Here is a 13,287-nt window from a genome sequence, read left to right as displayed (position 1 = left end):
TGTCCTATTTTTTTTTTTTTTTCAAAATGAATGTTTATTTCTAATTGATTGATGATTGGTTTACAATATTGGTTTGATTACTATCATACATTAATATGAATTAACCATAGGTGTATGTATTTCCCCTCCCAGCTGAATCTCCCTCTCACCTCTGGCCCATTCCCACCCCTCTAGGTTATTACAGAGTTCCCATTCGAATTCCTTGAGTTGATGACCATTGTGATAGCTTATGTTGAATGGTGTCAGATTTTTGGCTTCCAGAGCAGACAGTTTCGATCCGGGGCCAGAGACAAAATTTGATCACTCAGAGCTTTTGCGTGGCAGTTTTATTACAGTGAAAAGGGGACAGAGAAAGCTTCTGATATAGACATCAGAAGGGGAACAGGAGACTGTCCCACTAGCTAGTCTCATCAAGACCTTATATAATTTTTCAGTTGGTTACTAACAATGGAAAGGTCTTATCAAACCCTCTCCCTAAATCCTAAAATAACAGGATTAGTCAGAAGTTCTTAAGAAGGAGAACCATGTCCTCAAGCAACATCCATTGTTTTTATATAATCATTAGTGGACTTCCCTGATGGCTCAGAAGGTAAAGCCTCTGTCTACAATGCGAGAGACTGGGGTTTGATCCCTGGGTTGGGAAGATTCCCTGGAGAAGGAAATGGCAACCCACTCCAGTACTCTTACCTTGAAAATCCCGTGGATGGAGGAGCTTGGTGCAGGCTACTGTCCACGGAGTTGCAAAGAGTCCGGAACGATTGAGCGACTTCATTTTCACTTTCACTTTCTTTCAATCATTAGTGCAAAGTTTAAAGAAAAACATATTCTTTTTTTTTTTTAATTTTATTTTATTTTTAAACTTTACATAATTGTATTAGTTTTGCCAAATATCAAAATGAATCCATCACAGGAAAAACATATTCTTGAGCAAGATGAATTGTTTTGTTGTTTAATCATTCAGTTCAGTTCAGTTCAGTCACTCAGTCATGTCTGACTCTTTGAAACCCCATGAATTGCAGCACGCCAGGCCTCCCTGTCCATCACCAACTCCCGGAGTTCACTCAAACTCACGTCCATCGAGTTGGTGATGCCATCCAGCCATCTCATCCTCTGTCGTCCCCTTTTCCTCCTGCCCCCAATCCCTCCCAGCATCAGGGTCTTTTCCAGTGAGTCAACTCTTCACATGAGGTGGCCAAAGTACTGGAGTTTCAGTTTTAGCATCATTCCTTCCAAAGAAATCCCAGGGCTGCTCTCCTTCAGAATGGACTGGTTGGATCTCCCTGCAGTCCAAGGAACTCTCAAGAGTCTTCTCCAATACCACAGTTCAAAAGCATCAATTCTTCGGCGCTCAGCTTTCTTCACAGTCCAACTCTCACATCCATACATGACCACTGGAAAAAACATAGCCTTGACTAGACAGACCTTTGTTGGCAAAGTAATGTCTCTGCTTTTCAATGTGCTGTCTAGGTTGGTCATAGCTTTCCTTCCAAGGAGTAAGCATCATTTAATCATTAGCTCTGGGCTTAAAGAAAGTTAATCTTCAGACTGTTGTCAAAACAACTCAAAGTTTAAGAAAAAATTTCTTATGTGACTAAGACAATGTAATGTAGAAAAAAATAGTTTGTCCTTTTCTCCTCCTTGAGAGCTCCAGACCCCTTGATGGCCCTGGACTCCTTATCAATCTACCTAAGAGTTAACTCTCTCAACTGGAAGATTCTATTTCCCTACATTCTTCTATTGTTTAACAATTCAAAAAATTTAAAGTCATTTTTGAGTTACAATATTGTTCCTGTTGTTTTTATGTTCTTGTTTTTTAGGCCACAAGACATGTCAGATCTTAGCTCCCTGAACAGAAATAGAACTCTCACCCCCTACATTAGACCAAGCCTTAAACACTAGACTGTCACGGAAGTCCCAGTATTTCCCCAGATTTTATCTTCTGAACTTGGCGAAATAATGTCCACCCTCAATGATATGACTTCTTCCAAATAAAGAACTTTCAGCTCAATTTCCTGATTCATTTTACTCATTTTTTTGGTTTGTTTGTTTCTGCTAAGGATATGGGAAAGTCCCTGAGGTCTACAGATAGAAAGGCTTTGTGTCTTATACAGAGAGAACAAGGGAAATGAGAAAAGTAAGGGGACCACACAGTCAATAACGGATGACATTCCTGTCTCAAAGCATAAGAACTATAAGAAGGTTTAAAATATAGTGAGGATACTAGCATTACAGGGGCTCATGGGAAACTTCAAATTTAGACAGAAACTTCAGGATAACACTGTGATCCATATCCACTAAGTATCAAGAAATAATGTGCTCAGAGACAAAATGATTGCTCAAGAAACTGTTATTAATGATTGCTTTTTTCCTACTTCCCTTGCCTGCACATTTAGGCAACAATGCTATGTTAAATCAGGTGTTCCTATTCTAATGTATAATCTCCCTCTCCCACTTGCCCCAAAACACCTCTAAAATTAACCCCAACCTCCGATTTCAGGTAAAGCTCAGTGCTCACATAACACTTGCTTGAATCTTTTGACCTTGGCATCAGTGAAATTTCCAGTATTGCCTAAGGAAATTCTTCCAAACTCTCCCACTCCAAACTTTTCACATTTCTTCCTGTCTAGCACACCCTGTGTCCTGTATAAGTGTTTCTGCCTTTTGTACTATCCTACATGATTACCATGTCTTACATAGCAGATCCTCCATAGACAGTAAGTGTATGTTTACTAAGTGTAGTAATCAATGAATGAACAATTATTTCTTGTCCCAAAACTCCTGGGAGTAGAGGACAATCTGAAAAATATGCTATTGCGTAGTGTTTCTTTGGTGCTAGTTCTACAATATACAATGAGGAAGCACACAGGAAAGTAAATCACTGATTAGATATTTGCTGTCTGATTATAGGTAGTACTTTTAAAAATTTTTAACTATTTAATATGGAGTATATCCAATTAAAACAGTTGTGATAGTTTCAAGTGCACAGCAAAGTGACTAAACCATTTATATCCATGTTTCTGTTCTTCCCCAAACTCCCTCGCATCCAGGCTGGCACATATCATTGATTGACTTTCCTGTGCTATTCAGTAAGACCTTGTTGGTTATCCATTTTAAAGATAGCAGTGTGTACTTGTCCATCCCAAACTCCCTAACTAACTATCCCTTGTGAAATTATTTTTGTCATATATAAAATTGGAAGGACTTCAGGAACCTTCTAACTTGCATGCATTTCTTTAAATCTATATCATGCTCCTGTTGATTAAATTTAGACTTGACTACCTGAAACAGAACATGTTGCTTCCTTCTATAAAATGTGCATTCAGAATAATTTTATCTTACTGCCAGGTTATAGGCAGTGCATTAAAGTTTACTGTTTCACCACTGTATTTTGAACTGTCTGAAGGCAAATGAGCTTTTAAATATTTATTTGTTTCTTCTCATGTTTTTATACATAGTAGGCAATGAGAATCCTTTACACCCCAACACTATGTTTAATAACCACAGGGTCACATCCCAGAATCAGAGACATCTCAGGAAAATCTTAGCAAGTTTCCTTTCACACTCCTGAGCACAGAAAAGTCATCATAAGAATTAGACATTTTCAAAAGATTTTAAAGAGGGTAAGAGAGACTGTGTGTTTCACAATTTGGAATGAGAAAGCAAAGTACCCTTCTTCCTTCTAAATGTTCATTAAAAAATGAAAGAATATCTGAGGAACTTACTGTACTGTCTTTTGTTCCTTCACCTTTGGAACTGACCAATGAATCTAGATAAAAAGTTGGGACTGAAAATCCCAATGCTGGAGAATTCAAGAGAACATCACTGGGGTGGGATTTGGATCAAGTTCAAACAGTTGCTGTATTGTTGGTGTTGGTTTCTCTGTTAGGAGTGAGGGAGTCAAAGGATGGAAAGAGACTTGGCAGCTTGTTATATGTTTTGATTCTTTGTTAAAGCGGAGCTTCTGTAAAAGTCTAAAAGTAAAATTAATTCCTTAATATTTCATTTTATTTGATAATTTACCCAATAGTTACTTCTAGTTCCATCCTATCACGTTGCTTCATAGATCATGTTCAGTATGTGTTAATGCAGATGGTATATATATATATATAGAAGAAAGAAAGATGGAAAGAGACCAGAGGCAAGGAGAGAAGGACAATGACAGGGAGGCAGACACAGAGAGTCAAAGAGAGAGAAAGGGGGAGGGGGGAGGGGGAAGGAGAGGAGAGAGAGGGAGAAGTAAGTAATGTTGTGCATTGATTTCCATAATCATTTTAAAATCAGCCAGTTGAATGTCATGGGAATTTAGAATGCTATTCTAGATTTTCCATCTCTTAAGCCTCAGAGCAGTGCTCTGAAAGTTGGCTTTGGGAGTTAATGCCTTATATATTTGTCAAGGGTGCCCAGTCTGAAGTCACGATTCTGCCTTTCCAGAGATACAGCTTCAAATTTCACTTGAGAAAGACTGCCCCTTTGTTCTTGATAAATCAATATCATAGCCCACTTTTGAGGTAAATAAAAGCTAATTCTGAATGAATTAAAACCTGAGGCCAGTGCAGGAAATATTAATATGCAATTGATAAACTGAGACATTAACTGTCCTGTAATAATTAGGATATATTTTATCAAAGTTATTACTATATTGACTTTACTGGTTTTAGAAAAAAAAAATATGACCTTTTAAAAATGAGTTAAATCGCACCATTTCTAAACTATTCTGTTTATAACCTCTGTTTCTATGAGTTCTGCTCTTCAAGAAGAATTTACTTCATTTCATTTTTTGTTTTATTTTATTCTGCTTTATTTTTGAAACAATGCTAAAACTGAGGTAACTAAGATATTGTACATCTGAGGAAGAAGAGTAAATGATAACCACTTTATCTTGTAATAAACTTTAATGGAAAATAATCAAATAAATAGCTACTTTACCCAGAAAAATACAGATGGGTTTGGTGAAATATTTTACTTGGGTAATTAAAAATTGAACATCCGATGTATAGAACAGTCTTATGGACTCTGTGGGAGAGGGAGAGGGTGGGAAGATTTGGGAGAATGGCATTGAAACATGTAAAATATCATGTAAGAAACGAGTTGCCAGTCCAGGTTCGATGCAGGATACTGGATGCTTGGGGCTAGTGCACTGGGACAACCCAGAGGGATGGTATGGGGAGGGAGGAGGGAGGAGGGTTCAGGATGGGGAACACATGTATACCTGTGGTGGATTCATTTTGATATTTGGCAAAACTAATACAATTATGTAAAGTTTAAAAATAAAATAAAATTAGAAAAAAAAAATTGAACATCAAAGCATGTACAAAAGAATTCTAGTTGAGTGAAATTTTTGAACCAAATGATGAAACCACACATCTCTGGATGAATCTCATGATTCTCTTGAAGAAAGTCAATATTCACCCACTTAATAATACTCAGATTAGGTCCATCCTGGTATAGAACATTAGGAATTAGGTCACCTTGCCAGACTGCAATAAAGGGAAAAAAAAAAAATAAAACAACAAAAAACTGTCTATTTCTCTCTGTGTGGACTTGTATGAGTGTGTGCTTGTGTGTGTGTGTTCAGTGCTCAGTGGGGCTGGAATCAAAGTAGAGTAGACATGCTGTGGATCCCTTCACAGAGTACAAGAAAGCTCATGATGGTGAAGATGGTAGTGGGCCTAAGAAGCATTCCAAAACCTTTTTAGTGGTGACCTGGATTTGCACTTTAGGCTCTGAACATAACCCTACTTATATAACTATTCACGCTTCCTTTTTTTTGCCTGAACTTTTGATTGTCTTATAACAACTTGCAGCCTTATCCCTACAGAGTTATGGTAATAGAAAGAAAAACCTGTTTCACTCTTTAATCATACCAAGTAGACTGAAGCAACTTAGGCAGAAGCAGCAGCATCAATGGTGAAAGACAACAACTCTTGCCCTGACACTTGCATGATGGTGGCTGCAGCAGTCAGTACAAAAGAGGGGCTCATAGACCATTCATGGCAAAGAAAGACATAAAAAAGAAGACACAGTAGAATTATTTGTAAATATATATGTGTGTGTGTGTGTGTGTATACACACACATATATATACTGTAATACTACTCAGGTATAAAAAAGAATGAAATTTTGCCAGTTGCAACAACTTGGATGAACCTATAGTATATTATGCTTGGTGAAATCTCAGACAAAGAAAGACAAAATCCTGTTTATTGTGACTTATATGTGGAACATAAAAAGCAAAACAAACTAATATAACAAAGCAGAAATAAACTCAGAGATATAGAGAACAAACTACTTGTTACCCATGGGGAGAGAGGGGAGGGGAGGGTCAGGATAGGGGTAGGGGATTAAAAGATACAAATTACCGTGTACAAAATAGATTAGCAACAAGGATATATTGTACAGAACAGAAAATACAGTCAATAATTTATTGCAACTTTAAATGGTGCATAGTCCTTAAAAATACTGAATCACTATGTTGTATATCTGAAACTAATATAATATTATAGATCAAATATTTTAAAATAATTAATTCAAATCAAATGAATTAGGGAAATCATTTTTGAAAACAGAAAAGGATAGGGGAAGTCTTTAAGTACATGCTAATTTCTGTCAGTCAAGACAGCAAAATTGTAGCCCTGACAATTTGGCTCCTTTACAAGAAAATATAGAAATGGACTATACTATTAGTTAGTAAGTTCTGTGAGTTTTCCATAACACAGAGTTCCTGAAAAGATATGTCCAAAGTTTTCCAGAAGAAGTCCTTTAACTCACGTATGCCTGACCTCTGATATCAGAGATATAAAATAGGTCTTTTAAAGAGTACAAATATAAAACAATGATAAAGCTAATGGAGATTTCAGTTTAATCAATTGAAACTCAAAACTCAAGGTCAAATCAAATGTAGTTTTTTGTTTGTTTTTTGTTTTTAACATTTAAAATATTTGAAAGATTTCTTTTCCCAGAAGTCAACATGTGGAAATTTTTTTCTAAGTGTAGACCAATAGTTAGAGCTTCTTTCTCTGAAGGTTGCAGAAAAGAGTGATATAAATTGAAAATGTTTAAACTCTATATTTTTTCCCCTATAATCTTGTGGGCATATAATCCTACCCTAACTTCCAGACAGCCAGGCAAGAGCCAACACTTTTCTACATGTCTGAAAATATCAGAATGAATTTGTTCACAAGTACTTGAATGGGAATGGGCCAGATCAAAGGGGTGAGGAATCTTCATTTACCTAGCAATGATGGAAAAAAATATTTTGGAGGCTGGAGTAATTAAAACTGGACATTTATGAATTTCTTTGTAACAACTAGAAATGCAGACGTCCTTTCCTTCTAGTTCCCCTAAAAATATATTAGTTGGAGTTACAGAGACATAGAGCTGAAAGAATGAGAGATTTTTTAAAAACATGTTTTGCCGGTGATGGCAAAGGTGAGAGAAAGGTGATTCTAGACATCAAGTTGTCTGAATCAGGAGAAGGTTCTAAGGTGAGAGAAGGGAAGTAAATATATATGCTGCTATCCTTACTGAAAGGAAGTGGAAATTCAAGAAGAAGGGAAGATGCAGAAAGTAGAGATCATAGAAAGTAGGGGAACCTCAGGGAACTCTGAGATCTAATGCTGAGCTCAGAAATGCTTTCTGCTTTTGCGTTTTCATTAAATCTTCTAGTAGTAAGAAGCAGACCTCTACACTTCAGAAGTTCTTCTTCCGTAAGAAGGTTAAGAGGATTTATTACATGGGTTGGAGGAGGTGCAAAGAGAGAAGAAATATTTGAAAAGCTGTAGATAAAGAAGGATAAATTTTAGTAAAAGAAGGTATAAACAAAGTATATAGAGAAAACAGAATTAAAGATGAACTGAAATAGAAGAAATTTTTATGCACACAGTACTCTTAGAGGTTTAGAGAAGAAAACCAGATAATCTGATTCAAACTGGAATGTCTTTCCACAATTTTATCCCTCTTAAATCACAGAGAAGCTTCTCTGTTCTTGAAGACACTTTCCCAGGTCAGTTTATGAGGAAACAATTTATATGCCTTGATTTAGTCGTTGAACACATTGCCTCTCTCAGGGTTATTGAAACTTTGGGGGTTTGATTGATTTTTTACTTTGTATTTCTTACTACATGGAGAGGTCTCTATGTTTTCATCTATGGATTAATGGAGTAGCTATTTCATAGGAATTCTTGATCCATACTTATTCTATTTTTCTATCATTATTTATTTGGTCATAAATTAAATTAAGAAAACATTGAATGAGTAGATAAGCAAATGAATATTTGTTTTCATACCAGAACGACTTAATCCCAAACAAGCAAACAAAGGAGATGCATATTTAGAACAGGGGCAGAGGTTGTATCCATGCTGTCCTTGTAATTATTTGGCATATTCTGAAGGCACAGGAGATGATCCATCCACATCGTCTTAAGCTGAATCATAGTGGACAAATCCTTTCCACTTTCTGGAGCCCGGATTCTTCATTTGTATAATAAGAAAATTGAGGAGGTGGTTTCCAAGAGGTTACTTCGTTGTGATTCTAAAATCTCTACAGGCAAACTTGCTAAGGAAGATGATTTTAGTAGCAGTTTGTATTGCTGGAATGACTGAGACCTAGAAATGCCCAGAAAGAGGGCTGAAGGTCTAAAGTCAGTGCCAGGAAGACTAAGGAGAGGTATGACTGTCATCATTCAAGCCTCACCCTGTGGAACCACACCTTGGCCTGAGCCAAACTGCTCACAGAAGCAGGGAGGTCAGGAGGCAGGGCTAAGCATAAAAGGAAGAGCTGGGCCAGCTGCTGCTTACACTTGCATCTGACACAACCGTGTTCACCAGCAACTACACAAACAGACACCATGCTGAGTGCTGAGGAGAAGGCTGCCGTCACCTCCCTATTTGCCAAGGTGAAAGTGGATGAAGTTGGTGGTGAGGCCCTGGGCAGGTAGGTATCCTGCTTACAAGACAGGTTTGCTGCTGCTGCTGCTGCTAAGTTGCTTCAGTCGTGTCTGACTCTGTGCGACCCCATAGATGGCAGCCCACCAGGCTTCACCGTCCCTGGGATTCTCCAGGCAAGAACTTTGGAGTGGGTTGCCATTTCCTTCTCCAATGCATGAAAGTGAAAAGTGAAAGTGAAGTCGCTCAGTCATGTCCCCATGGACTGCAGCGACCCCATGGACTGCAGCCTTCCAGGCTCCTCCGTCCATGGGATTTTCCAGGCAAGAGTACCAGAGTGGGGTGCCATTGCCTTCTCCGACAAGACAGGTTTAAGGAGAGTGAAATGCACCTGGGCGTGTGAGGACAAAGCCATCCCTGAGATTCTGAAAGCTGCTGACTTCCTCTGACCTTGTGCTGTTTTCTCCCCCTAGGCTGCTGGTTGTCTACCCCTGGACTCAGAGGTTCTTTGAGTCCTTTGGGGACTTGTCCTCTGCCGATGCCATTTTGGGAAACCCTAAGGTGAAGGCCCATGGCAAGAAGGTGCTGGACTCCTTCTGTGAGGGCCTGAAGCAACTTGATGACCTCAAGGGTGCCTTTGCTTCGCTGAGTGAGCTGCACTGTGATAAGCTGCACGTGGATCCTGAGAACTTCAGGGTGAGTTTGTGGAATCCTCAATATTCTCTTTTTATGGTCAAGCTTGTGTCATGGGGAGAGGGCTGACTGGCAGGACGTAGTTTAGAATGGAGAAGATGTATTCTGGTTAAAGTGCTAAGGACTCCTCAGAACCGTTTAGATTCTTTTAACCTCTTTGCTCACAATAATCATTTCTTCTGATTCATTCTTGTTCTCTGTTGTCTGCAATGTCTTCTCTTTTTAATTATACTCTTTGAGTGTTCAGTTTGAAAAAAAGATTTCTTCATCTACTTTAAAAATAATATCTAATATTTTCCCCTTATCTGTTCCTTTCAAGGGATAAAATGTTGTATTGCTTTTCAAAGTGATTCAAAATAATAAAAATGATAACAAGTTCTGGATTAAGATAGAAAGAGAGAAACATTTCTAAATATAAATTCAGCCTGCTATGGGTAGCTTCACATCAGCAGTAGCATCTATACTTCAGTCATCTTTGTGCTAATATCCTAGGGGCACAGCTTGGGATGAATCTAACCTGGGCACCTGCACTAACCCTGCCCTTGCTTAATGTCTTTTCCACACAGCTCCTGGGCAACGTGCTAGTGGTTGTGCTGGCTCGCTGCTTTGGCAGTGAATTCTCCCCGGAGCTGCAGGCTAGCTTTCAGAAGGTGGTGACTGGTGTGGCCAATGCCCTGGCCCACAGATATCACTAAGCTCCCCTTCCTGATTTCCAGGAAAGGCCTTTTCATCCTCAGAGCCCAAAAACTGAATATGGAAAAATTATGAAGCATTGTGTGCATCTGCCTAATAAAGACATTTATTTTCATTGCACTGGTGTATTTAAATTATTTCACTGTCTCTTACTCAGATGGGCACACGGGAGGGCAAAGCACTGAAGACATAAAGAAATGAAGGGCTAAGTTGAGACTTTGAGAAAATATATCAGTATCTTGGACCCCATGACAGGAGTGGTTGTAAACAGCTGATGTTATTGGAAAACAGGCTCTGTTCCTTACTCTTACTTTCCTTTAAAGAATTCAAGTTGCAGCTTAATTTGTGAGTTAGATCATTGCTAAGTTTTATTAAAATAAATTATGTTACTTAGCTTTTTTTTTTTTTTTTGTAAATGTCTTCTCTCTCTTTAATTGTCCAGAACCTCACCTAAATCCATTAGGTTCTTCTGCCTAAGGACACCACTGTTTAAAACTTTCTTTAGGCACTTTACTGTCCCATTGCTCTTTCTCCCCTGACTTCTTATTATCCTTGTTTTCTCTGCCATCTTACAAAGATCTACCTGAAGGGCAGAACCTTCTGTCCTGGATTCTGGAAATGACATATGAATTTTGAGTAATCCTTGTTCCCTCTTGCATCCTAATTCTGAATCTCAGTTCAGTTCACTTCAGTGGCTCAGTTGTGTATGATTCTTTGTGATCCCGGGACTTCAGGGGGAGGTAGTTTTGCTCTCACTTTGCTTGTACTATAATATTGTGATAAATATTGGATTGATGAGAATGTAAAAAGGGACTTTTGTGGCTTGATAGTCACTCCTGTCTTGCAATCCTTTCATGGGATTCCACTAAACAGAATTCCATTCTCCCCAGGATGCTTTAGCATCTACACACGGAAGTGACTAGAGGTCTGCCCTCTTTATCTGGTCTCTGATGGCTTCTCTGCCTTTGTAGTCATTAGCATAGTGTTACCAGAAGCAACATATGCCAATTTAATCCTCTCCTTCAATAACCACTTTATCCGGATACTTGATTCTGGAAATGATGTATGAATTTTTAGTAATCCTTGTTTTCTCTTGCATCCTAATTCTGAATCTCTGTTCAGTTCAGTCCAGTGGCTTAGTTGTGTACAATTCTTTGCAACCCCATGGACTGCAGCATGCCAGGCTTCCCTGTCCATTACCAACTCCTGGAGCTTGCTCAAATTCATGCCCATTGAGTTGGTGATGCCATTCAACCATTTCATCCTCTGTCATCCCCTTCTCTTGCCTTCAGTTTTTCCCAGCATCAGGGTCTTTTACAATGAATCAGTTCTTCATATCAGGTGGCCAAAGTGTTGAAGCTTCAGCTTCAGTATCAGTCCTTCCAGTGAATATTCAGGACTGATATCCTTCAGGTTTGATTGGTTTGATCTCCTTGCAGTCCAAGGGACTCTCATGAGTCTTCTCCAACATCACAGTTCAAAAGCATCAATTCTTCAGCGGTCACCTTTCTTCATTGTCCAACTCTCACATCCACACATGACTACTGGAAAAACCATAGCCTTGACTAGATGGACATTTGTTGGTAAAGTAGTGTCTCTGCTTTTTAATATGCTGTCTAGATTTGTCATAGCTTTTCTTCCAAGAAGCAAGCATCTTTGAATTTCATGGCTGCAGTCACCATCTTCAGTGCCTTTGGAGCCCCCCAAAATAAAGTCCTCACTGTTTCCATTGTTTCCCCATATATTTGCCATCAGATGATGAGACCAGATACCATGGTATTAGTTTTCTGAATGCTGACTTTTAAGCCAGCTCTTTCACTCTCCTCTTTCACTTTCATCAAGAGGCTCTTTAGCTCCTCTTTGCTTTCTTCCACGGGGTCACAAAAAGTCAGATACAACTGAGTGACTAACACTTCTTATGCCTTTAGGTTAAGCAAGGATTGTTGGTCATTACCTATTCCAAAAAAAGTCATGAAGTAATCACATAGGGAATCATTTCCAAAGGACAGAAAAAAAGTACCATAGGTGTCTGAACACATAAGTCAGTTTAAACTGTAGAATATAAAAAAAAGACTGCCCTGAAAAAAGGTTTCTGTTTAATCAGTCCCAAATATGCTTCCAAATCAGCATTCCAGACCAAGTGCACAGAGGAAGACCATGATCCTATCGTTACATTGGATGGAAACTAACCTATGCTTGTCCTCTCCAGTTGTTTATGTCAGACAGTATTCTGGTTGCCCAAAATTCAGAAAGAAGTATTCTGCACCCTGACTTTGTGGTGGTCACATAACACAGCATGATGTTTGGGGAAATATTGGGTCTCTTTTTTTCTTCTTGGTACAGGTGAAGCATCTGACATCTCTGAATACTTTCCCTGTGGAATCTTCATTTATCATTCTCATCAACACTGTACTTTCTTGGCTCCCATCCTACATCTGAAATAGAATTAAAAAAAAAATTCCAACATTTATTACTCTTCTGTTGCTATAATGTTGATATTCTTTTTGGCAGTAGCATTAACATTCATGGCTTGTCTGAAGAAGCTTGACAGAGAGTATGTTCTTTCAGTGTAGGCTTACATTCACAGAATAGTTGCAACTTTTGGCATCAATCCCAGGGTCGAGCCTATATGTCTGGATCACGCTGGGCACGATAGGAATCATATTCAAATTTTGTATTTTATGACCAAGATCAACAAGAATTTCTAGGATGGCATCTGTTTTATATATCATATAAGTCTTACATATGATGACCCAAGATTGAAAATGTGTAGCCAACAGGGATCAGATATGAGTACCTTAAGATATGAGTGGTTAGGTCTCATGGCAACTATTTGCAAACTTGTCTTGTTTTTAATACCTCTGGAAGGTACAGCTCTTATTTCATAGACAAAATTCATTAATAAAATATTTATTTGATAAATGCTCACTCTATTCTAAATCTCATTTTATATAGCAGTGAGCAGGAGGAAAAAAAAACCACATAACTCCTGGTCTTCTAGAACTTCCAGTAGATCTAA

The 13,287-nt window shown here is 38.4% G+C and overlaps 1 protein-coding gene across 1 annotated transcript; it reads left to right on the top strand.

The window, feature by feature from the left end:
- Positions 8,794-10,331, top strand: LOC107131172 (hemoglobin fetal subunit beta-like). The gene is made up of 3 exons (XM_024975648.2): positions 8,794-8,931; positions 9,356-9,578; positions 10,142-10,331. Exons 1-3 carry the CDS (start codon positions 8,846-8,848, stop codon positions 10,268-10,270), a joined length of 438 nt encoding a protein of 145 aa, XP_024831416.1. The 5' UTR covers positions 8,794-8,845; the 3' UTR covers positions 10,271-10,331.
- The last annotated feature ends 2,956 nt before the right edge of the window (positions 10,332-13,287 follow it).

The sequence above is a fragment of the Bos taurus genome, chromosome 15 (assembly GCF_002263795.3).
Source record: "Bos taurus isolate L1 Dominette 01449 registration number 42190680 breed Hereford chromosome 15, ARS-UCD2.0, whole genome shotgun sequence".
In the NCBI taxonomy this organism is placed as follows: Eukaryota; Metazoa; Chordata; class Mammalia; order Artiodactyla; family Bovidae; genus Bos; species Bos taurus.
The sequence above is the reverse complement of the archived record's forward strand: the minus strand, read 5'-3'. Positions and strand labels throughout refer to the sequence as shown.